The sequence below is a fragment of the Netta rufina genome, assembly GCF_964035555.1.
Source record: "Netta rufina genome assembly, chromosome: 2".
Classification (NCBI taxonomy): Eukaryota; Metazoa; Chordata; class Aves; order Anseriformes; family Anatidae; genus Netta; species Netta rufina.
The window spans coordinates 129,827,002-129,854,223 of NC_140124.1; the positions used below are offsets into that span (position 1 = coordinate 129,827,002).

Consider the following 27,222-nt stretch of genomic DNA (forward strand, 5'->3'; position numbering starts at 1 on the left):
GGTGTTTTGTCCATAGTTTTATTTCACCAGGAAGGTTCATACAGTTCTGCATAAAGGTCATTGTATGCACAGTCTGATGTACAAAGCTCCCTTTGAAAACTCCAGCACAAAGACACTGCATATTAACAACATTAAACAACGATGTGGGTGGTATGGGGGGGGATTAAAACAAAACAGCATTCTTCCTATCGGAAAAGCAGAATAAAACAAGGCACTTTCAGTAAATAAGTGAAGAACAGAAACAATCTGTATCAAATATTCCACAAAGCTGAGCAAGAGCACTGTAACAAAATTCTGCAGTAATGAACAAGTAAAATACAAAAAGGCACTACATAATCCTCTCCCTGCCACTCCCCTTTCTCAACCAATTAGCCAACTGAACTTGGCACAATGGAGTCTTAATTATAAAGTGCATCTCCTGTCTCAATGTTTTGAAAAATAGGCTTTAGAACACATGTAGAGATATCCCCACATGTACAATACATTGAAACAAAAACACATTGCAACTAGATTCAATCTAGTAATGAACTGTGCAGAGAAAAATATGGCTTCTTTACAAGTCTTTCATTTATCTCCATATAATCTGGAATATTTTTAAACAAACATGAATGCATTAGCAAGATAAGAGGTAGTATTCCAAGTAAAAGGCAAACTCACCGATTTTATTGTTACATGGAGATATGGCAAAGGTATCCCAGGTTTTAAAAGCAGCATTATCAAACTAAAAGTATTACAGCATGCTATCTTGGGATGAAAATACACAGTGTTTTGGGGGTCTCGTATTAGTTCCTTCAGCAAAAATGACCATTTCTTTTTTTTCTTAAAATGTCACACTACCATGTTGTTTCATAAGTATTTTTCTCTTGGTACTCTAAGTTTTCCTATTGCATTGCATTAAAATTTCCAGAGAAATATTCTTCAACTTTAGAATTTAAAAACAACATATGCTACAATCTTATTAAACGTAAGATGAGTCCATCTTTACTTTAACAATCATTAATGTATGGCTATTAAGAATATGAAAACACAAACACCAAACAGATGAACACATTGAATGTGTCACATCAGTGGCAACGTATGACATGCTAGTTAAATGTGTTTGGTGATTTAAAGTTTATGCCACTCAGCTATGAAAGTCAGCCAAATTGTGTACGTACACTACCTAAATTTTAGCTGATTTTAGCCCTTATTAGACTTTAATATATTAAATATATAAAGGCTAGATAAAAACTGAACTCAAAGCAGCACTGGGTATATTTCTTATGTTAACAATTTGTAAGGATTTATGTAAACATTCAATATGTGCATTCTTGCTCTTTACTGTAAATTCTTTACAGCTACTATACGCCCCTACCCACAGTGTATGTCCCAAGCATGAAACTTTCCCAGATAACAGCAGATGCTACCGATCTATTCTTCTTCATCAGCAGTATATGCTACTTCAGCAACTTCAATTTCTGGTACAGAATTTTCAGGCAGAGAGCCGCTCCAGCATGCCTCGTGGTTCTCTTTATCTGAGCTGCAACAACAGATCAATAAACTTTGTCAAATGGAAACTAATATCATTCTCTACAGTGATTTTATGCCTGCAATCTACCAAACATTTACAAAGCTTGTTCAACTTATCACTTACACTAGCTCTAAGACCTAAAATCATCCATCCTGATGGCCTTCATGAAACATGGGATAGCTACAGAGAAGTGCAAAAAAAAAAAAAAGCTGAATTCCTCAGCTGTGCAGAATTTATATAAGACCGACGATTTAAAAAGATACCTGAAGAAAAATTAAAAACACATTTTAAGTAAAGTAATAGTATTTACCAGCCATCCTCACCCAGGGTACCCTGGTCTGCTTCTACTGCAGAAGACTCCACCTCACCACTGCACTCACTTTCTTCTCCTGACATTTGACGAGTCATTTTTCCTGAAGATAAATCCCTGTAACAAGTAAGAACAGAGTAACATCAACCTATTTATAACAAACATTCATCACCAAAAAGCTATTTCATTTTAAACTTTGCAGTTTCTGGGAACCTATCAATCTCACTCCTAACATGAGCCATATTCTTTTATTACTACAGAGGTGCAGGGTTTGCACTGGATAGCTATTTAAAGAGCTTAAACAAAATTCAATCCTCTGCTTGTATCACAATTTGGTAGCTGTACAAAATAATTCACATCTCGGAGAAGTGACTATGATTTTAGGTATGCAATTAGAAAAATATGATCTAAGCCATGTGCACCTTGCTTCAATGACAGAAGGAACAAAATCAAAACACAGAAGGAAGACAGACAAGATGATAAAACAAATTTCTTCAACAATTTCACAAGTTTCTCCATTGGCAAACTTGCATCTAAAGTTACAGAATAATACAACCTCCTACTAAAGGGAAAGGTAATATTTTTTTTTTTTTAACAACAACATAAATTGATGGTCCAACTAACCTGGCTAAAAATGGAAATGTGTTCATGTAAGATTATCTACAAAAAACAAAACCAAAAGAACCCTTGTTTCCAAAGTATTTCTCTGCACGGAAAACAAACATAGTGTTGAAATCTACCACTTGAATTCGAAAGTTTTGTGAACAATTTTGTGTTGAAAATAATTCTACTATATTCACAATATTCTACTATATTCTACAATATTTGACCTACTATTGTTTCTATACCTTTAACATGAACTAAGTAATACTTCAATATTTATTATCTAATTAATTATTGGTCTATCTTTGGGCCAAACCTGGCACAGTATGTTTAAAAGCCTGTAAATCTGATATTTAATCCAGTTTTTTATATACATTTTAGACACCTGGCCTTGAGAGTGTAAAGACAGCAGATGCTTAATCAGCGCCATCAGATCGAAACATTTCAACAAGGGAAAAGTAATGTTAATTCCTTTTGGGTTCCATTCCTATCAGACAAATTCATTTCTATTTATTTATTTATTAAACAAAGTCACACCATTACTTGGTAACTTATTTTTACAACTAAAAATCACTTCAACTACTACTTGGCTAATTTTCAATACTTTTAAAGCATCTTGAAAACAGACAGGGGATATCTGTATTAAATTAAAATAAGAAGAACGAAGCAAATCATCCGTCTTCCAGGAAAACAATAAAGATGAAAAGTCCTTCTTGTTAATCATGGCTTTTTATTTCAGTTTTAATCATACAAAATTTCTTGACACAATGTTTTAGCCAAATACAAGTTAGTTAGTTTTCACTGGCTATTTCGGCATTTTTGATAGTACTAAATCATGATTTTTTTGTAAAAGAGGAAAAGCATCTTCTAAACTCTCAGTTACTTGTCTGCAGGAGTAGAGTTACAAACTAAATATAGTATCAGAAATCAAAATAAAACACACTAATTTAAATCCTTCTCCAAATCTAGCCCACTTAAACCATATATTCAAAAATGTAACTTGTTAGTCAATCTGGAAATGCTAGAATCAACAACCTAGTCAATATTGAAGTACCTTAGTATTAAAGCATGCATGGGAATTTAGTCCTTTGCTAAGGAAACCCCACGAAGACTGGCTTAGCAGGCCTAGCAGGACACTGAATATTAACTCCCCTGCACCTGCTGCAAAATTTAGCAGACATGCACCATAAAGCTTTCCTATGAAACACCACCGATTTTTTCCTTTGGATTGAAATGGACAATCTCCAGTGGTATTTAAAAGCTATCTGCGGCAACATTCCAGGCAATTCAGAACTAAGTTAGACATTAAAACAGGCATATAGGCATTTTATCATTATGTTCTGTCAAAGCTTTGAGTACAGGGGAAATTTTGTAACTCAAGGCAATTTTTCCACTGCTCTCACCTCTATCACTTCACATATCCAACACTTCAAAAGCAGAATAGAATCTTTACCTTTTCTTTACAAGATTTAAAGGATTAACAAACATAATCCTAGTTACTTTAGAGGGAGAAGACAGGACAACGCTTTTGCAGTTATTTGTATTGAACAAAAGCTTTTAGCCAGAGAAAGATTACTGAAAATGCTGCCTTGTGTGCAGTTATGTGGGGAAAATTGTTTTCAAGAATACATATAAAGCTGCTGCTTCCAACTATCTGGAGAAAATGCGTTCATGTGAAGAAACTCCTGAAAGTCCTACAATTTCTACATACCTAATTCTTCTTTCAATAGCATCTATATGAAGTTGTTTTTCATTTAACAATTTCTTCAGTGATTCCACCTCCCTTTGTTTTTCAAGCAGTTCTTTTTGTAGACGGTAATTTGTTTCTTCCAGAGTTTCACAGAAAGCCTAAAAGACATTTAAGAACATTTTCAGTTTAACTTCAGTGGACTGCCTTTATTGATTTTTCTTTTTAGAAATACCAAACTGCAACAGAATTGTAGCTGCTTTTCTTTGTATTGATTACCATAAAGAGCTACATACTTAAAAAAAAGTTGCCTTTAATAAAACATGCCACTTTGCTTTGAGCAATGAATTTATTATACTATATTGCAATATAAATACTTTACTGCATCCTTTGTTTGTGTCTCAATAAAATAAAAGGTTTTAGAGAAAGAGGTTTCCCTCTTCTGACATGCAGTCCCTAATACTGAACCTTTTTGCCTATAGAGAACATCAGCTGAAATCCCAAACTCCCTTTGTTCTTCACATAAACTTTGGTTTCACCTAACTTAGAAGTCAGTTTCCTAGATCTAAGTAACAGAGATGCTAGGAATATTCAGAAAAAGTGAATATTCTTCACTTACATGTATACCAGATAAAGATAGAAAGTTACAGTTGGGAACCAAATAGCTGTTGTAAATATGACAAGCATAAAAACTCTAAGACCAATAATATTTTATTTTTTAAGAAGCTTAAAGAAATGTTAAGAGCAGTATTGACTCAGTCATGGCGGGTATTTTGTGTTACCCTGCTGAGGACGACAGTTGCATAGCACACCCTGATGAATTTGACAGTAAGCAGCCTCAAGACTTAACATAGAGCTAACATTTAGTGCAATATTCACTGAATGCAGGAAACAATCGAAGTGTTGGCACAGAGCCTGGTGATCTACTACTGGTAAAAGTGAGCCTACCAACACTCATGTGCAATTCTGATTTAATAATTTACATGTTCTTGCTAAATAAGGAAACACATTTAGGAGGCTATCTTGGATTAACATTACATGCAACTAACCACCAATCCATGGATTTCACTATATATAAACATTTTATATGATGTTAACTGATTCTCACTTAAGAATACTGCTATGACTGCATTCCTAAAAGTGCAGTGTTTTTCAATCCAATAACCATTTCTATTTTTTCATTGAGTTTTACTTTTTTTTTTAATTGACAGAGATAGCAAATTTATCTTAGTTGACAAGCATTTAAGACCAATCATCAGTTAAGCCACAGCTTTATTCACATCTTTTAGAGCCAAGAACACATTACACACAATTCAATCTTCATGCAGCATTTTAGGTGAACTCTAGCAATCATTTCCATTAAGCATTACTCCTGTTTCATCCAAGACAATTAAATGAATTCTAGTGCATGTTGTAAAACTGTTTGTGTTGCTGCTGAAAGTTGGCCATCGTCTCCTTAAGAATATCATTAAGTTATTTAATTTCTATCTTTGTATTATGCACATATAAATTTCCCTATTCACAGGGAAAATAAGAATATTCTATAAAAACATTTATAAAAAAAATAGAAGTTTCAAGAGAGCAGACTTCAAGCTCTTCAAAAAAAACTGCTTAGAAGAAAGAATCCATGGGATACCAGGAAGGAAAGAAGATGGGTCCAGGACAGCTCGTTGCCTTTCACCGACTACCCCCTCCAAGCTCAAGACAGGTTCATCTTAACAAGTAGGAAATCAAGCAAAGGTGGCAAGAAACATGCATGAATGAGCAAGGAAGTGCACAAATGGTGGAAACATAGGAAGATGACCCAGGACGAGCTGCTCTCTGATCTTGCACTGATAAGATTTAGGAAAGTGAAAGCCTAGCTGGAACTTAATCTGACAAGGGATGCGAAAAGAAAGAAGGAAGTACTCTGTGTGTGTACATATTCAACAAAAGGAAGACTAGGGAAACTTTGGACTTGCTGCTGAATCGAGCGTGAGAAGTGGTGACAGATGGCACTGCACAGGCTGAGGTACCTGATGCCATCTTCTCCTCCGTTTTGACCAGTAATTCTGGCCTTCAGAAATGCAGGCTTCTGTAACCAGAGGAAAAGACACAGAAGGGCAAGACAGACTTACCCTTGGTAGAAGAGGATCAAGTTAGGGAGCACAAACTGGACATATGTAAATCCACGGGGCCTGACAGTTTGCACCCATGAGTGTTGAAGGAACTGGCTGATTTTTAGCTTAGTGTCCAACAGGACCCCAGAGACCATGGTCATTCAAAGATCAACATCAAAAGATAATTAAGGGACTGGAATATCCTTCACATGAGGAGAGGCTGAGAGAGCTGATACTCTTCAGTCTGGAAAGAGAAGGCTCAGGGTGATCTTATCAATACGTATAAATTCCTGGCGGGAGGGAACGAAGAAGAGGGAGTGACACTGCTCAGCAGAGCCCACTGACAGGAGGCAATGGGCACAAATTTAAAAAAGAGGAGATTCAATCTGAATACAAGAAAACACTTTAAAAACAAAACAATCAAAAAAAACAACCAAACAACAAAAAATAACACCTCTCCTATTGTGAAAGTGATCAAAAACTGGAGCAGGTTAACCAGAGGAGTAATGAAGTCTCTGCCTGTGGAGATACTCAAAACCTAACTAGACATGGGTCCAGGGCAACCTGCAGCAGATGACCCTGCTGAAGCAGGGTGTTTGGAGGAGGTGATCTCCTGGAGGTCCCTTCCAACCCCAACCACTCTGTAACATGATGTACTAACCTCAGAGACCAGAATTTCGTGACAGCTACATCTGATAAATTTCTAGAAATGGTTAATGGGCAAAACTACAGCAGCACAGCTATTGTAATAGTTTGTCTAAATTTGTATGGTGGAAGAATATCCCTGACACTTCAACGAGTTTGCATGATTAAGATTTCTAGAGAAGGTACTTACATTTCTTAATGAACAACTATCTGAACAAGTAATTCCTGTAATTTTAATCTTAAATTAGCTATTTAATGGTAAGTTGTTTAAGATGAAAAGTAACCATATAGAAAATCAAACAGGAGCCCATAATAAACAAAATATACCAAATCCTTCAGACATACATAGAATGGAACAATTTTGATCCAGTGGAACAAAAGCCAAAGCACTCTCACTTGCACTCAACAGAATGCAAAGTATAAATTTAATTGCAGGAGCTTCACTTAACATTCATAATTTCTATAGCATTAACAATGTACAAACAATTCTGAAGCATTTTTATTTTATCAATTAAGAAAACTAAGACCACCAGTTCTAGCCACACTTCATATAGCTAAGCATGCCAGTGAAACATACTTCTAACAAAACAGACTGCAGCATGCAGTATTTATTAGTTGTCCACTGTGCTCACATGCATGTTGCAAGTCTGCTGCCTTACCAACTACTTGACACTACTCAGTTATCAGCAAGAACACTATTTTCGGTGGTAACAATTACTCCCTTTATTACATCTCATAGAAAGAATATTTTACAGCAAGGCTTGAAGTTTATGGTGTACACATTGTGACAATGTGTTGAATAAGTCTTAAAAAAAACCCCTCTACTTATATTCAGAACAGGACTACTTCTACCACTTGCCTTTAAACAAACAAACAAATTTCATACGCTATGCATAAGGGCTAAAAGGAAGCAATTGTATCTTGGGACAGGGATCAAGTATAGCAGTCAAAGATCATCAGTGTGCACCAACTATCAACAGACCCTTGTCAGTTTTAGAAATACATATATTTGCAAATGTTTGTGAAAGGGTAAAAGTGTTCCATTTGCAACATCCCAGCATATTTTACAATATTTCAACAACTACTGATTTCTACTGCCTAACATATTACATAGCACTTACCCTGCTCTCTTCTAGACTATCAAAAGGACCTGGAGGATCATCCAGACAAAGAAATTCTCTCACTGCAAGGCTTTAACAAATAAAATAGAGTGAATTACTTAAAGTACAAAAAAGAGCAACAATAGTTACAGATGATGATAAAAAGTCTTATTTCTTTAAGGATGCAGGCATACAACCTCATATAACTCTGAAATATGCACATTAACGTCAATAAACTATTAAGTCTCACTGGTATGTGTTAACTAGGGACAGTATTTAAAATAAAACTTGAGAAGTTGCACAAGTACACTGAAAAGTTTTCAAACAAAAGGTAGTATTCAATTTAGAACACTTTTTTCAAATCTTCAAACTGTATCTTCAGAATTTAGAATATTATAATTAATTACCAAGTAATTTATTATCAGTTCTGTGCTTGCACTCACTACTTACAAATCCCTAAACCATCTCCTATTGCATTAAATGCAAAAAAAAAAAAAAAAAAAAAAAAAAAGGAGGATCCAAACTCATTCTGTCTCTTCCTCCTAAGTCCCACTGAAAGGTGATGGCAAGATGAAGTTTTCTGCCCTCCATACAAACACAAGAAATAGAACTTCTATCTAGCTACCAATCTGATCAAACAGTTTCAGATTCAGCAAGGAGAATGGAAAGTGAGACATTTTTTCAGCTAACATTGGTTATGATATCACTTTCAGTTTTACAAAGACTTTGAAGAGTATTGATCTAAAATGCATCCTGTACTGAACCTTTATTTTGTTGCTAGATTTATGTAAGCCTGTTTCAATTGCTTGTTGCAAATCTGAAGATGGAGGGTTTTTTTCAGCCAAGAGTTGGTGAGAATTTTTGTCTTAATATCCACTGTCACCCAAGCAGCCCTTACAACAACATGAAAAATTCCTCCTGTGATAATGATCCATTCCTTTTTCCACTTAAACTATGTGAAAAATGTATGTTTAATTCCATGACTTGTGCAAGCCATAGCCTAAACTTTCTTCCACATAAATTAATAAAATTCTACTACTAAAACTAACATTATCACTCCAACTAGCTCAGAAGGCGATAGATAGTAAGAGTCAATACAATTGTTAAATTATTAGAAAAATAATCCCAAACCAACTGAAAAGTTATTTAGCCATATGAAGTACATTTTCAAGGAAGTTTTTTTTTCCATCCATATAGTTTCATCAGCTTGTTTGAAGTGACCCTTTTCCACCACAGTGCTCAAACCTATTTTTTAATGGTTGAATTGCTCTTTTCATAAAGATGAAAGTTCTGCTGAATGAACTCACATATGCCTAATGCAGAAGAATTTCATTATACGGAAACACTTCTGCTCATCATTCCTCTCCAGTATCTTCATGCTTGACTCATACAGCTCAGTTCAAACATTTTAAAATATTTAATTTAATTAGTAATTTTATTTTGAAGTGTAATATTAAAATGACAGAACATACAGCAATGCTTGTGCATGAAAAGCAAATATGCAGACAAATAGATGTGCAAAAATATTCAATCTACAGCCTACTTCTGGAAGGCCATACCCATTTTTTGTTCTCCCTACAGCTGCTGGCAGAACTTTCTGTCTTTTTATATTGCTTTGGAAACTTCTTGAAAGCTGTAAATTTACTCTTTAATGTAAGTCAAGAAATTTAAAGCCACAGGTCACTGCAACGTAAGACTACTGAAAAAAAATATATATTTTTTTTCTAAAATATCCATCTGATGACATAAATTTTCATTTGCAGCCTAGCTTTACTCTGAGAACCCGCTTTCCCCTCCATGTGTTATACCTCTTCCTTTCATTTAGCAAAAAGAAGATAATTCTGCCACTAGTGACAGTTCACAGAAATCTTCCACATCACGTAACGGAGACTGCTGTACGTGGCTTCCTCTCCTTTACGCTGCTAAGCCAGCTGACATCCTTCTCAAAGGAGGCAGCAACGCCAGCGCACACCCGTACTGAAAAGGGCAGGAAGGACAGTGCTGCACCAGAGATCTGGGACAAGACTCAGCAGCTGAGTTTCTCCCTTTCAAGCTGCTTCTTGTACAGGGTGTGGGCAGAGGAGAGCCCTGTCATTTATAAAGCTTTGTGTTACTTTTGTTTAGCAGGTTAAACTTCTTTCTCCCACTTTGTGGGTTACATGGAATTTTCTTGAACACATTAAACTCTGTATGTGGATTTCAATTTGATCTTCCACTGAATTCCCAATATAAGGCAAAAGATGAGAAATCTGCAAAACGCAGAGACTCTAAATTTACTCCTCTGCATGCCAACCTAATATTTTATCTTTAAGCCACTTGGTATACCTATTTTAAATAGAAATAGATTCACAAAATTACTTCTTTATCTGGAGTGCAGATTTTCCTCACAGTCAATACACCCCGATGATAATACAGTGCATAAAGAGAAATGAAAGAGACTTTTCTTCAAAGAGAAAAGGTCCTTCACTTTTGGTATGACCTAAACAGTTTGATGTATTTGCAAAATCAGAGAAGGGTGAGATTTTAAAGAGGAAGCAGGGTCAGATTCTCACCATTGCTCACGTAAGATGTAAATAATAATTTAACAGTAACTATTACTCTCTGGTAAGTGGATAAGGAATCAGACAGATCATATTTATCTAATTTTAATCATATCATGAGGAATCCGGATTTTCCACAGATACAAACATTATATCCTATCAGGATATCTTATGTTTTGGAATTTTTATTCTTCATACAGAGCCTCACACAGCCAAGAGCCAGGTTCTTTTCAAAGCCACATTACAGCTAACTACCTGCTCATTAACCAAAATAAAAACCTGATTCCACAAACATTTATATTACCTTCTGCATCTGATGAGTGAGTTGCCTTCACAGCTTTTTTTTTTTAATTATTACACCGCCATCAAGATATAAACAAGCTACTTCAAATACCTAACTAGCTGCAACAACATGAAGTTCAGTAAAAACCCTTCAGAACTATTCAAGAAGACTTAAAAAAGCCCACCCAGCTCACTAGTTTATCACCAGCAGCGAAACATAACTGACATTTACAGAATTCCTTTTCTTGGCACTCCTATTACTGTGCAATTTAAAAACCAGGAAGTTCTTAAACTTCGCAGCCATATATTTGATCCAGATGATCATGTTTAATAGCTACTGACAGAGAAATGCAGATGTTGATCCCAGTTTGTTTGAAGCTTTTTATGTTTCCTGTCTCAAACATCTCACAACAAACCTTCACCCGGTAGCATGACTTACTGAGAGATGACTATGAATCATCCAAAAAATTAGCATTGTTTACTCAGCCTTCTCTATCCCCTTGATGATTTCACGTGCCTTGTTCTTTAGCCAAGCCTTTCCCAAGATGACAGACTAAATAGACCAGAACTCTTCTGTGGATGTTCTTCTGTAGTCTTCTCAATATTTCTAGCAGACCCTCTTTTGAAACTGAATACTGTGTTTTAGTACTGTACAATACTGTGTTTTAGTACTGTACTATGTGGAAGTGCAATTCAGATTCCCACAGCAATAAAGTATATTTTTGTTTACTTTCAAGTTCCTCTTCATCAACTTTTATTTAACCTTTTGATTATTTCTGGATACTGAATTGAGAAAACTATTTATATCAGTGAAAATGGTTCTCTTCTATGTTGTAAAATCCAACTGAGTATGATTCTGTATGTATATACTTAGTGCCATTTTGCACTTGGAACATGTAATTTAATCTGTTAGTCATTCCGTGCCTACGGATCCTTTTACAATACTTCACAATCTCTTTGCTCACTTCCAGATATTCTGAACTTTGGTGTCTAGAACTGTGATCCAGGATCCCATATGTAATGTCCCTACATTTCCAAGAACCCTTTTATCCTTACCTTTAAACTATTTTATATGATTTCTCTCCTAACTACTTAGAAGATAGATTTTCCTCTGCAAAGGATATTACTTTTCCAAATATTATTTGTTAAAAGCAGTACCACAAGTGAAACTTACTTACCGATCTATAGTTCCCAGACTTGACACTCAAATTCCTTATAAAGTGTCAAATGTAGCAATAGCCATTCTTCCAAAAAACTCAAGTAGATGTGGGCAGTAGATGCTCTTATACAAGAGCCTAGCTATTCTGTTTTAGTTCACCTAAAATTAAGGGAATGCTGTTTGCTCTACACAGTTTCTTACTCTTAATTTTCAACTGAAACTTCGTTAACAAGACAGTTCCTCAGATTGATTCCTCAAAGAATGGTTCTGACACAGTAATCACAGAACTTTAGATCTGAAAACCTTCTCCAACATCAGAAGTAATTGCTCTGCCTCTAGCAACTTACTTAATTCCTCTTTTGGCCTATATTAACATGATTTTACATTTCATTTGCCAAAGTTATATTCTTCTCATCCTCCAGCTTTGGGAGAATCTTCCACTTGGTATGAAAAATAACATTGTTCAAAAAGACCTTTGCACTTTGTTGCTTAAACACGGTATGTTTTTTAAATTCTTCTTACATCTTTTTTTTGATTTGTCATTTACATTTACTCATGTAAAGCAATCTGTAAAGGTATTCCTATTCCTGTCATGTGAATTAAAAAACTATAGTTTAATGCACATTTTAAGAATTTATCGCATAACAGCATAGGTTATGCTGTTACTTCGCACTGTGCAAAGTTTATATAGGTTACTTAGCACTGTGCAAGCCTAACACTTAATCTCATTATAGTTTTCAGTTAACTATGTGCAACTCCTCTTTTTTGCTTAATTAAAATGTGATTAAATTAATAGGAAACCAAATAATTCCTATTATGAACAGCATGAATGTTAACAAAAATCCATTACTTTGTAGCTCAGAGACACTGTTAGACTCTAGTAGCCTGTATGAGGGGTTGGAACACAAAAAAAACATATGTGTAGGAAAATTTAATTACATACCAGTTAGCAATATCTTTGTGAGCTACTAGATTCTGGAGGAATGCTTGCAGTCCCAACTGTCGATCTTCCAAGAAGTCAGGATTATAATTATCCTTGAACCAGCGCTTTGGTGGAAGGGCCAATCGAAAGCCTGGAAACATATCTTTCAACTAAAATAGAAATCAAAGATGGATGAAAAAATAAAAAAGTCTATATGAAATACTGAATCTGATAAAGGCGTTGACTTTACTGAGAATCACAGGTTCTTTCTGTCTTCAGTTCAAACACTAGGCAATTTTCACAATAGTAAATAAATTCAAAATATACATAGTACAAATTGCAGGCACAGTTCTGTCACTGTACCTTATACAATGAAATGCTCTCTCAAATTCACCATATAAAAAACAGTACTCCAAAGCTTTGCTTTGTTATGTAATGTCTTTGAGTCAGTAAATGTAAGGAAACTATCAAAGCAAAAAGTAGCAGAAGAGTAAGCATTTCAATGGCACTTCTTCTACAGTATGCAGGGTTAGTAACTACTACACAGATAAAATATATAAAGCTCATTACAGACCTGTAACTCTGCAACTCATCTTTTCTTGAGGACTTTAACAATGAATGACGACATATGCATGGCATCCTTCTAGTAAAAAGTAGCTCTTTGTACATGGAAAATATTAGAGTTCCATATGCGTGGAGGTGGCATAAGCCTTAGTACTGAGACTTGCAAAATTATATTTTTGGCTTACTTTATTATTAATGACCTTTACTAAAATGTCAGAAATATCTAGAGAGATTTTCTGTGAATTCAAAATTGAAATATGTGAGCAGAAGATGGAATTTATATAACAATTGGAGCCATCCACACCAGCCAGTTACCTGTTTTTCTAATATGCATGAAAACCAAAAAATATTAAAACTTCAGAAGAAAATTTCTAGATGCCTTTTCTTAGAAGGTATGCTTCAGACACAAAACCTCAAGCAGGATTTAGAATCAATAGAAAAAGCAAACAGATTTTTACGAAAATAGCTTTCCCTCAATTGCCTCAAGAACAGTTTAATCTTTTTGCAAAGACGGGATCAAAGAAATTTCTGTCAGAGATACTGGCACATAAAGCAAATACATTCATATGTGTCTTCCAGTGATAGGAATTCTACAAACTGTCTTGAAAACAGTAGTGTTCTATGTTTACAGAGCACCACAATAATTCTTCAATGGGTATCTTGATTCTTGCATGGAAAAATTTTAGCCTTCTGACAATAAGCTTTAATTTTTGTACTTTTTAATTACTTTTCATAGACTCTTGGAAAAGGTTCTGGGTGGTTCAGTTAAAAAGAGATACTGTATTCCAGCTAGAATCTCCCTACAGCTTAACAAAATAATCACAAGTGGGTCACAGATGCAAAGATGCTCATAGCATGCAAAGGATGCTTTTTAAAAAAAATCACATAATTGCATAATTAATTTGTAGCTCTATGATAACAACTAGTTTCTTATTTATAGAACAGTCTATTCTGAAAGCCTTGGTTCTTGTTTGTGCATTTAAATCTTCCCACTTTCCTCTTTGCTTACTGAATTTTATCTTTGTATTAGACTCTTCTTGATATTTTTAAGTTTATCTTTGGTCATCCAAAATTCCTTCATCTCTATCAATTTAACATTAATATGATACATGTAAGTATCCTTCATGATCCACAAAGTTAATGAAATGCTGAACAGAACCAAACTCAGAAAAGATTACAAAAGGAGTTCCTGTGTTATCTTAGTTGTACAGACAATCACTTCCAGGAAAGCTTTTCAAGCAGATGGATCTCTGCTTTAATGACTTCATTTGTCTGGTTATGTAGATCACATCATTTATTTCTGAGGAAAGAGTATGCCTACCCACAGATTACTCCTGTCAACAAACATGGTATGAGAAAGCTATCAGCTGTCAGCATACCAATTTTCAATGGCAAGTCCTGAGGCGTTCTTTCTTGAACACTACTTGGATGCATAAGTAAAAACCATGGGGTCAAACGAGTTATGCTGGCTGTGGCTTCTTGCTTGGATCCAGCATCTTTTCTAGACATCTCTCCCCTACACTGTCATGGGATAGCTCATGCGTGTCACATGAGGCAGTGTCTCAGGGAAAATTAGCTAACTTCTTTGTTCTTAAGATGGATCATTTCATTCTTCACTCAGTTGCTCTCCAGGCAGAGTAATAGCCTTGACAAAGCTTCTCTTCCCACTGTTTTGGGGAGAGAACAACACTTCCCATATACTTCAACCCACTACATGTTATTAAGAGACAAAACTTACACATCTAGCCAAATTATAGTCTTTGCCTCTAACACATCAAGTTCTGTCATGCTCAAAATACTCTCTGATTTTGTTATTACAGCAAGAAACAGTATATTTCAGTCTTTGTTGTATCATTTGCTTTCTACAGTTTGCTCTCATGTATTGGCTTTTCTTCCCTTACTTCTGTTTCTAATGATTTATAGAAGTTTACCTATTGCTCTTGGCATCCTATGACAGCTTATCTTGCACCTTAGCATTTCTGCCTTAGCCTTCACAAGCTTGTACTACACTACTTGTACTATCTGTATGTCTTTTTTTTGTTTTTGATCTTTTTGACTTACATGTATTCTTTTCAAATCTTTTTCAAAAAAACCTTCTGCTGCACTTGTTTATTTTCTTCCTAAAAGGAGAGTTCATGGCTTTCAGCTCTTCCACTTCCATTCATTTCTATTTTATTAGCTGTTCTGTACTAAAACTGTTTCTGAAACTGGTAGAAGCTATATCCAAAACACTTTCCAGAGTTCTACCGCTAACTATTTTTTCTCATTTATTTCTCACAGAGGTCAGGACAAATATAGAATGATATTACTAAGTTCACTAGCTGCTTCTATTAGTTAGCCAAGTTGTATTCATTTACCTAGTCCTTCTGATTTTATCTACAGGCATCCCATTTTTTTTCACCTTTTCCTCATTTTAGTCACTTCTGAAGTTTAACTCTCAGTTCAGTTTGGACATCTGAATACACATACTTTTTCTATGTGTCAGGCATACATGTATACCTGGTCCTCCTGAAAAGCCCTTCCCCCTCAGTTAATACTTCAAATCATGATTCTCATAGCAATCAGTTATTCAATTCAGCTGTCACTTAATGCCAACCTTCTAATATAACTTCAGGGAAAAAAATAATTTGCTACCAACCTCAAGAAAGATGGTAGTTATTTGTTTCTTCTCCTTTTTTGCTCTATACAAATATTAGTAACAGATTACTAAACATTATTTACCAATTCAAAGACTTTTTGCTTTTTATATATATTTTTAATATTGTAAAAATATTACTGTTGCTCACCCAGAACTTTTTAGTAGGAGTCTGTATCTTCAGCTTTAAAGATCTGATAAAGTATTTCATAATTTATGTCCAAGACACTAAAACCAACTGAAAACTGACCAACATAAAACTAAAGTTTAATGAATATTGAAAGCTCTAATTATCAGTCTGTGCCCCTAGAAAAAAACAGTTTGTTGCACTGATGGAGAATAAACAATTATTGGATCATTCCTGCAAAAATATACACGCTCCTAGTTTTTTTTCCCACACAGGGGATGCAACTACTGAATGTTATTTCTAATCCATTCAATAAAGGAAATTAAATATAAAGTATGAAGCACACTAACAGCTGGAGATGAAAAAATATCTTCTTTTCACTAGATATATGTTCATATGTGTAATATATGTCTATTCACATATATAGTCTTCACAAAAAATGAGATACAATTTGTCTTTCATTAACACAGTATATGTTATGTGCAGTGAAAAAGAAAAAAGTGACAAAAAAGTACAACAAAGAAAACAAAACATGAAATAAAAGTAAGTCAGATGAGAATTTACCAGCATATAGTTCTAACCTTGTCATTAAGCCTGGAGAAGTCGGTGTACCGTCTGAAAACCACCCAACTTTCCTCTGGACTTCTTCTTACTAGTATTTTATATACCTGTGTGGAAAAACAGGAACATCAGAAAAATATGCAGAATTTCAAAATGCATTGGCTGTAAGGCTGAAATTACCCTTTACTTCTTAATGAAAGAACTCTCAGAAAAAAAAAAAAAAATAGATCAGTATAAACACTACGAATAAATTGCAGATTTAATAAAGGACTTTCCATAATCCCCAAAAATCTTTAACTATTTTGTCTTGAAAGAAATGGTTTGTGAAACTAGATCTGGATTTCTTCTCCAGAAAGAAGAAAGCTATCAGCTGTTTTCTATAGTCTCAGCTATCGAAGAGATAAGTGACCTACTTTAACTATTGCCGAATTATCGTTTTACTTCATAATCCTTAAAGCCAATCTGTCCTTAAGATGACTGTAATAATCACTTACTGAGTGTTGTATTATTTGAAAAGGTCTCATCTGACTTGTCTCGAAAGCAAAAGTGACGCAGGATAAAAATAAGATGCTGCTTTGGTCCATTTATCGTGAACATTACTCTGCCTAGAAAGTCAGGAACTATGACCACTTCCTCTGTTTGCAGCGTCAGAATTATGATACTAGCACTGTAGAACTGAAGTAATGGAACCTTAGAAACAGATTTAGCAAAACAGCAGCACAGTAGTAACACTGTTTAAAAGCCCATGGATAAAAACAAAAAAAAACTTTAGAACAGAAATCTACAGATCAAACAGATTAATAATTAAACACAACGAATCCAACAAACACAACGTCATCTAAAAATATTATACCATGTCTAGGAAAAAGAATTCTCATGTCACAACCTTACTTTTTCCAACATAAGGAAAAGGACTTTGCACTTGCTCTGGATTAGCTTTTCCAGAAGGTGTTCTGTTATCAAAACTGATTAAATACAAGGGAGAAAGAGACAGTTTTTTGGAATTGTAATGATAGACATTTCACTTAATTACTTTTTAAACACTTTCTAATCTGTTTCATAGTAAAATCATTTTTTCCACAGCAGATTAACTAACAAGTACATTTTTCTTGTTGCAGTCCCAACACATAGCCAGCCACACAGCTACCCCAGCTTCTGTACACCAGACACTTACCTTTCAGAAAAATGTTTCAACACTTCTATTTTAAAATCTTGTAACTGTTTGCAGTTTAATAAATTACACAGGCTACACACAACTACAGTGAAAAAGAAAAGTATTCCTTGAGCAAATACTTCTCTTATCTACTTTTTAAACATAGAACTCTACTTTCAAGCCGCAGCATCTGTAGATGTCATGGACTATGGTAGAGGCAATATTTTAGTCATGAGCAAAAGGTTATTAGCTTTTCAAATTTATTAAAAGATGCCTGCAAAGACAGCATGAAAACGTAACTCTTCTTTCTTACATTTTCTGTGCTTGCCCAAGTGTTCCCTGTCGTAGCAAGAGTATAAACAATTTTACGTTATAAAAATTACATGAAGCGTAACTGCTACATAAAATCATGAAGACTTACTGCTAGTACACAGCAAAACACAGAACAAGCAGCTTTGCAGTAGCTTTGCTGATTTACAGGATGTTCCACTAAAAGTTCTACAAATACATTGCTTATAAATGCACATTAAAAAAAGCAACCAAACAAAACCTCACCAAACAGCTAGTCTGGCCTTTGCTTTGAGCGCCTAAGTAAATATTACACAATGTAAAAAAAATTCTTTTCAAGTTATGTGTACATAATTGTAATAAAGAGCACAATCAGCTCGCGATTACTGTCTAAAAAAAATACAGTCAACCTGAATCTTTCTGGTTTTCTTGCCAAAGAAAAAAAGCCTTCCTTTCAAGATTTGTAATTAACAAACAAACAGGACTAGGCTATTACAAAACTAATTGTCACTTCCTTCACACAGTTTTTTGGGAAAAACTACAAAGTCAACAGACTGAAGTGCTTTCAGGTAATCATTAATCACCTTATTCCACAAAGACAAGATACTCAATGAAAATATGCAATATTTAGTAACAACTTTTTAGCTGATTTAGTGTCTCATTATCACTTTTTACTTAAGCCACCTAGAAATGATAATGGAACAATCCAGAGCTGCTAACACATTTGAAATCAATGGCTTACAAGCGGTGATGTTTTTAACCTAGCATTTTACTCCGTGTTTCAGCAGCTACGCACTCCAACAGGCAGTAACATTTAACTTTTTTTTAATATTTGCCCAGCACCCAGCTGGAGTAACTCAGACTCACATTTTTGAAGAGTATGACATATTAACAATTAAAAAAAAAAAGCTAACTAAAAAAATGCAACAACAAAAAACCCTTTAGTAAATGAGCCTCCGCTCTAGCTTCTACTGGTGGTTTCAATTTAATTTCCACTGCCTTCCATCTCATTGATTTTTGCATTATCGAAGCAACCGAAATTTCTAGCACTAATGACTTACTAGTTTTAACGCACAATAGCACGCTTATTTTCAGCATCCAACTGAAAACATAAACAGTTAATTACATGCTTTCAGAAACAAAAACAGCAACAGACGTGAATTGAGAAAGAACAAAAATGCACCCAAGCAATTTATCCATGAAGAATGCTTCGTTTGTTCTGTAACCTGGACTTCTAAATTCAGTGACAACTTTGACTCCTTAATTTCAGTGCAGCTGAAGCACATCCTACGTGCACAGTTGATTAAACCTTGGCATATTTTCAGATAAAACTGTGTCATCTTAACAATACTACTCATTGTCTTAGTTTTGAAGGTATTGTTTAAAAAGGAATCTTTTCATCTCTATGTCACAAAAATTTGGCTCTTTTCTAATGCTACCATGCATGAAGATGTTAGAAATTGAAAACCTTATGTCAAGTCATCATTATCAAATAATTCAAAAGCAAAGTTACTTAGTTCTTTCCAAGAAGAACTTGATTTTACTAGTATTTGAAGTATCAAGATATTAGCTTCCACACACACCTATTTAAAAGAAAATAGGAGAAAAAATGTTTGTCTGCTATTTCCTCCTTTCTACCTATTTGTGACAAACATTGCTCTCCTGAAGGAACACAATTAATTAATAACAAATTCCATCAGTCCCACAAGCATTGCCTAATAATCTCTTAGAAATGTTTCAACCAGTTCCACAAAAACAAATGCACAAATGCTTTAATATATGGCTTGTCAAAAATCTGGATTGCCAGCTACTGAACATTTTCAGAAAAATCAATACAAATCAGTTTAGCTGGTGTTCTGTCGTAAGATACTGCATGTGATATCTCACTCTAATGTATTCAGGACAGAAGATTTCCAGTAATTAGAAACTAAACCTAGCAACACAAGAAGCTGTAAAAATGTTTGTGCTTTAATGCAACTGTTGTATGTTACTAATAACTGTTAAAGGTAAATAATACCTGGATGTTTTATCATTAATTTTAAATACAAGACTACATTTTGAGATGTTTAACTATCTAGAACTTCAATTTTTTGAGAAATGGCAACTTTGCAAGATTTCTGACTTTTTGAGCAGATATACTTGACACCTAAGTACAATGAAACACTTCTATTCCACATACAGAGTTACAGGAAAGACTGTTTCTAAGACTCATTTTTTTCCACCTGTATAGTGAGAATGATATTTTCCTGTCAGGCTGCAGGACTGCAAGACTAGTATTTGTGCAGTGCTCCAACATCCCTGCGAGATTAATTAGTGAAAAAGAATGCAGAGCACGTTCAACGATTATCTTGTCATTAGAGAATGAGCTATACCATCCCAAAAACTTACAGTGAATTTTGCCCTTTCCTCCATCACCTCATAACCCAGTATAGTAGGCGTGGACGGTCGATCCTCCCAGCTTCTGGAATCTGTGTTCTGCTCTATTTCTTCTACGGGCTGAGTACAATATTCTATGGACGTATCCATACCTGTAAATTTAGTCCTAACAAGCGGACTACTACACCCAGATGATGCAGAACCATTCTGGTCAGGCACACTCATCTTTTTAAAACTACCAACGGCAGAGTCCTCTAGCTGTCCTTTTGAGGAGCTGGAACTTGTTGAGATGCTCCCAAAAGAAGAACGTCTTTGGTTTCTGTTTGTAAAGCTGGATGATGAGCTTCCAATAGGAATAGGAACAGGAACATAGGGAGTTGCCATCCTTTTTGGAAAAAACTCTCAGTTTCAGGTCCAAAAGTTTAAGGTTTGTTCAGTGTATGCGCCATGCTGTCTCTTCTTTTCAAAAACAGCACCTGCAATGAAGGTCAGGGAAAAAAAAGCTTTATTTATTTATTTATTAAGTGAAAGAAACACTAAGATACTGCTTTGGAAGAATTTGTGTTAGTGTTGGGGTAGTAAATAGCAATACTGATGGGTAAACATTTTCACAAATAGTTTTGCTTCATATAAAACACTGCTTTCAAATCATCTCAACAGGTCGAGGGACAGCTTTTCATGAATTCTCTGCCTTTCACAACTGTTAAAATAAAAACGATGGAAAGTGAAAGTTAAGATTATGAAAGAGAAGTATTTTTTCCTTTATGAGATAAGTACAATTTTTATTGAAAAGGTAAGGAACTTTCAGGCATAAACTAAAATGTTCGTGGAGGTTTAGTGACTGTTTAGTACAAAGAGTAGAAAAGTCCTTCTCAGGATTGTTTCTGTACTATGTCCAGGAGCCATACGTGCAGGCAATAATATGCATGACATGAGCAACAAGAAAACACAGTAAACAACATGGGTGAGAAAACATATTTGCATCTCATATATATATATATATATATATATATATATATATATATATTCACTGAGTATGATGTATCTGTTTTCAAAGCAAAATATTTTTTTCAAAACAACTGTTGCACATAATGCTGCAGATATCTGTAACAATTAACTGGGCACACTTTCTGTAGCTTGAACTACGGCAATTTAAGTTTTACACGCATGTACATCAAAAGCAGTGTCGTACTGGTAACCAGTTTTCCATTTCAGGAGATGAACATGGGAAAAAAAAAGTTCAAGCAAAGATGAATCAAAGATTTGATATTGTTCTACAAGAAAATCATTTCAAGCTAAAATTAATCTCTTGTGTATATGTATGTTTCTATAAAAAAAATAAAACAACTGGCTCAACCTGCCAAAAAAAGCACCATCATCTCATACCAAAAGAAGTGTTCCTACAAGATGCAAATGAGATGCTATCTCTTTGGATTAATGGGATTTGAGTCACCACCTATTTCACCCACGAGTACACCAACCAACCACGAAGCTGCAGGCAGCTATGAAATGGGAAACTGTCAGCCTGATTCATATCATATATACAATCAATCATCTACTGAAGCAAAAACCAAATGAGTTTTTTAATTGCCAGGGTGAAGCGATGTTTTTATTCTCTTCCTTTAAATAAATATTAGAGAACATGAATAAGTAAACAAACATGAAATGAACCAGTATCAAAACGAAAGGCTGAAAAATGCTCTTGAAATAATTCATTCAGAGGAACACAAATCAACAAACAAACTTCCTGAGCCTTTCAGGAACATAGCAAAGGCTTCACGTGCTCTGCATGTGTGAAAGCTCAGGGAAGATGACCTAAAGAAGCCATTTCAAATTGGCAGCAACTCTGCTGAAGTAACTCTGCTTCACCATGGGGGTGAGGCTGGACAACCAGCTGAATCTGAGAAAACAGAAACGCCAGTGTCGTAATACACTCCTGATTTATTTTGCTGGTCAGGTGCACAATTTGGACTACCCAGCAGCTTCTATTGCAGCACAGTCCTGCGTGACTTAACTCAGCACAGGCTGCGTGACTTAACTCCACAGATCAGATGGCTGATGTGCCTCAGCATTGCACAGGTGGAAAGAAGCAAGTCACCCGTCTTGGAAGCATTCTTCACTAGCAAGGCTATGATCTAAATCCCTTTTTTCCACCTTGATCTCAGTAAGCAAATCTGCCCTCTGCCTCAATTTAACTTTGCTTTGAATTCTAAGACAGAAAGAAACATCAAGATGTGATGTTGTCTCAGGCAGATTTCTCTAGCAGTACAGCATCCCATAAGAATTACGGAACAACCTAACACCTGGCTCCAGTAAACGTTACCAGCATGAGGAACTGAAAGCATCCCCTTAACAAATGCCCTACACAGCGATGTTCCTGCGAGGTGTGGGATTAAATCCCTGTAAACAGAAGAACACAGCTGAGTATAAGGTTTGTAACAAATCAAAGGACCCGTAAATAAATAGATAAAATAGGATTATATCCTGCTGCTTTATGAATCTAAAACATATTAAGAATCAAAACAAAGGAAAATATGCCCACACCTCAGGGAAACTGTGATATTCACCCAGGAGTTTTCAGAACTTTGTGAAGGAAAAAAGCCTGTGCTTTTCAGCACTTTGTATTTCTGTCGTTGTTAAAAAAGACATTTTCATGTTACAATGGCTTCTGGACAGTGCCTTTTCTAGAAGAACTCCCTTCTTTAAAGCGAAATGCCAGTCAAGAACTTACTGTCTTGAACTTACTACGACCCTGAAATGCATACACATCACTGAAAGGCTAAACATGAACGGATCTGTAGTGCAAAGCACCTGGTGTTAAGAATCCTATATCCATGCTATTCGTGCTTCAGCAACTCTTATTTCAGACTAGCTTTAATTTGGTACCATTGACACCGAATGTTTATTTGCAGCTGGACCGCGTTAGGTCTGCTCCCAGAGTGCATTTTTGGTTGTATTTTCTTCTGTACACTTTAAGACCATCCCAAATTGTGAGCCAATGCATACTAAAGGGTGTCGATCCCAATACTTGCTTGTAAAAGAGATCCTTTGCTCAAGCTGACAGTAAACACACCCATAGTTAAATAAAAGGAGCCAATGCTATCAGTATCTCACCCATGTTCCTACAACTCTGAAGAGTAACAGAAGAATACTCTTTGAGTAATGGAAGCATCTGGTCAAATGAGCTAATGGCATGCTATGTCATTTAATACGATATATGTTTTTAAAGAAAACAGAAAACATAGAAAGATATTAAATCAGAACTTACTATACTTATGAATATATGCATATGCAAATTCATCTTAAACCGTAAAAGTATCAAAACCTCCAACTATCTAAAATACTTATTATGAATTACAACAGGGTTTAAAAATCTCATTAACATATGCTTCATAAAGGCTAAACTTGTGAAAATGGCACCATGCTCAAACGAGGGTCACAACTTCAGGTCTTAAGTCTTTCTATGTGAGGCTTACTGCCAATTCACGTCACAGAAGAAACAGAAAGCAATTTAGCAAGATACTTTAGGACAAGTCACGGTGCTCCTTGCTCACAGCATTGCAACAAGGAGGGATGGTTTAGGTGGGCACTATTTGAGCTTCCCGGCAGCCTGGGCTTGCATTACCGCGTTAAACCAGTGGCATGATCGCGCCCCACCAACTTTCCAAATAAACAGCGCACTCGTGACACCTATAATATAAACCAGCTGCTGCGCTCTCTTTCTTGTACTAAGTACTTAACTACCTTACTCGTTAATAAGAAATTTGCTCCCCGTTCAGAACCTGCATTTGGCTCAGCCTGCTCCCCAGCTGCAAATTAAAAAATGCAATAAAAAGATGAGAACATTTGTCCAACTGGACTGCTAAGTGTGAAACAGGATCGGAGGGTGCCCCAGGAGCCCTGCCACATGCCACAGGACAGGCTGGCGGCAGCTAGCCCTGCCTGGTGCTCGCCTCCCCTTCTGTAGGCTGCAACAAAACCACTTGAAAGGCTTTGCCTCCAGTTTGAAGCCACTGCAGCTCCAACCCCTTTTAAGAGCTAATGGGTTTTAGGCTCAGGGAGAAACACGTAGGCCATCCAATTCGGGGATAACAGACCATGAAACAGAACAATCCCTATTTAAGGCTGGTAATGGGATTTAGGAGAGTTTCGGCTCCGCGTTGCCACTCGGTTACACTCCGCAGGTCTCTGCCTGGGCGGCCAAGCCCGGCTGACCCCCGTTTTTTAGGATCTAAGCACCACAGCGGGCTGTTTCCTTAAGAACTACGGAAAAAAAAAATAAATAAAGAAACCACTCGCTGTGCTCGCTTACACAACTCCAAAACAGAACCACCCCACGGCGACTCGGTGCCGGCTCGGCTCACCTACACCCCCCTTACCCCAAACGGCCGCCCCGCACTAACCGCCGCGGGCCCCCAAACGCCTCAGCGCCGCCGGCCGCCCCCCGCCCCGCTCACCCGTTCGCCGCCGCCGCCGCCCCGCTCGGTTCAGCCCGGCCCGGCCCGGCCCCGCCCCGGGTGCCGGGGAGGCGGGCTGGCAGCTCGCTACCTGAGCTTTGGAGGAGGAAGAAGGGAGCGGGCGGGGCGGCTCGCGGACTACAAGTCCCGTCATGCCCCGCCAAGGTAACGCCGGGTGATTCACGGCGGCGGCTTGCCGCGGGGCATTCTGGGTGATGTAGGCGGCGTGTGGCGCGGTGGGGATTGTAGTTCCCGAGGGATTGGGCGGAATGGAGGGGGCTGAGGGCCTTGTGCGCCGCCCTCACCGCGGCGCTGCCCCGAGGGCGCGCAGGGGGCTGCGGGACCCCCGCTGGGTGACCTGGCCCTGGGCCTGACCGAGGGACGAGGCGGACTGCGTGTCCCTGCTGCGCAGCCCTGTGCTCCGCAACCTCATGTCGCTTTGACGTCATGTCGCGCCACAGCGCCGCGGATCACTGCCATGTCGCGATAGATTCTGGCGTGAACACCTATCAGCTGTGGTAGTGGGGTTCCGTGTTAAATTTCACGGATGAAAGCGACAAGATAGTTCCCTGCAGGGGGATTTATTTTTTTTTTAATTATTTTTTTTTTTTTCTTGAAAATGTGGGGAATAAATCAACCATGCAGTATCTCAGTGACTTGTGCAAGTAATGAGGAGCATGGTGTTGTGGAGAAAGTGAAAGCAGCACAATCTGTGTCCAGAAGTGTATTATCTTCATACACCTCATATTTATACACCATACATGTATACACCCTACAAACACAATACACACAGTTTCTGAAAAAGTCCCTCCGTTGAGCTTGCATCTTGAGGTTACCACGTGCCTATTTTTCTAGAGCTGCCTTTATTTTTAGTTCCCTACACCCCACACTTCAGCCCTTTATCTGTCAGGTATTTGAGGACTTTGGATATTTGGGATTTCTGTGTGTCAGCAGCTTGCTAGCACAGTAGCAGTGACTGCTGTCAGACATCTCTCCGTGCTCACAGCGGTGGGCGCTGTTAGATGCTGGAACAGAAAATATTCCCCCTCGTGTTCGAACACAGCACAGCTGATCTGATTGTTTGTAACATGCCTGTGGTACCTTAAAACCTGGCCAGTGAGATGATCCAATCTGTGACTGCAAACAGTAGCCTAGTCCTGTTGCATTATACACTAGTATTATACACTAGTATTATACACTAGTCTGGGAGCTACTGACACCACCGGAGTGTTATGCTTCTTCTGCTGGGATTGTATTTCTAAAGTCAAGGGAAACTGTGTTTTTATTTATTTATTTATTTATTTATTTATGTGTCATTGTTTAAATAGCACATCAGACTGTTTGGAATTTATTTTGAACTTTTTTTTTTTCTTTTAATTGATATTGTTCTTTTCAACTGATTTCCTCAGATTTGGCAGGGTAGCTTGCATTCATTGTGAGTAGAATTAATAGAGTTGAAAAGCATTTGTCAAGGACTGGTACAGAAGCCATGGCACAAGGAACGTTTTTGGATCTAATTCTCCATTTAAATTCCCAAGTCTGTTTTAAATATGTAGTACTCAACAGGGGTAATATAATGAACTTTTGAAATGTGTTTTATAATGTCTGAGCAGATTTAATCAACTGCATTTTGAAAATCACACCACTGAACCTGGTATGCTCAACATTTCACTTCGTCTCACTCAAGATACAAATGTCCTCCAGCATATAGAGGTGGAAGAGAAAAACTGCTAGAAAGAAGAGAATTTGAACTTCTATTTGCTCAGAACACTTTTTTTTTCTTCAAAGTAGTCAATCATATCTGAACATTATCATAGTGTTTTTCTTCTTCAGTAGTCAATCATATCATAGTGTAGTTTTTTTTTTTTACTGTAAACGTTTATTTTAAAGTTTGCTACCTGTTGCAAGTTACGTAAAATAAATAAATAAATTAATTAATTAATCAATCTCTACCAACATTTGAGTTATGCATCTTTTTCAGTCTGTCAGACAGTCGTCTATCCTAGCAGCTTGTGACATGACATTTAGTGTACAGTTTAACACTATATTTTCAAGAGCCCCCAAAACAATATTGAAGTCAGTTTTCGTTATGACAGTGTCGATCGGGAAGAGTCCTATCCCAGAGTCTTTGAAGAGGACAGGGTATCATCACAGTGAGCAGGTATAGGAAGGACTGAGGCTGCATTTCTTCGGTCATTCGGAAA

The 27,222-nt window shown here is 36.6% G+C and overlaps 1 protein-coding gene across 1 annotated transcript; it reads right to left on the bottom strand.

Moving 5' to 3' along the window:
- Positions 1-25,116, bottom strand: SNX16 (sorting nexin 16). Its single transcript, XM_084282120.1, has 8 exons — positions 25,019-25,116; positions 20,574-21,037; positions 16,765-16,851; positions 12,879-13,027; positions 7,976-8,045; positions 4,135-4,271; positions 1,821-1,937; positions 1-1,519 (listed from the first exon to the last, which is right to left on the bottom strand). Exons 2-8 carry the CDS (start codon positions 20,943-20,945, stop codon positions 1,411-1,413), a joined length of 1,041 nt encoding a protein of 346 aa, XP_084138246.1. The 5' UTR covers positions 20,946-21,037; positions 25,019-25,116; the 3' UTR covers positions 1-1,410.
- Between the last annotated feature and the right edge of the window lie 2,106 nt (positions 25,117-27,222).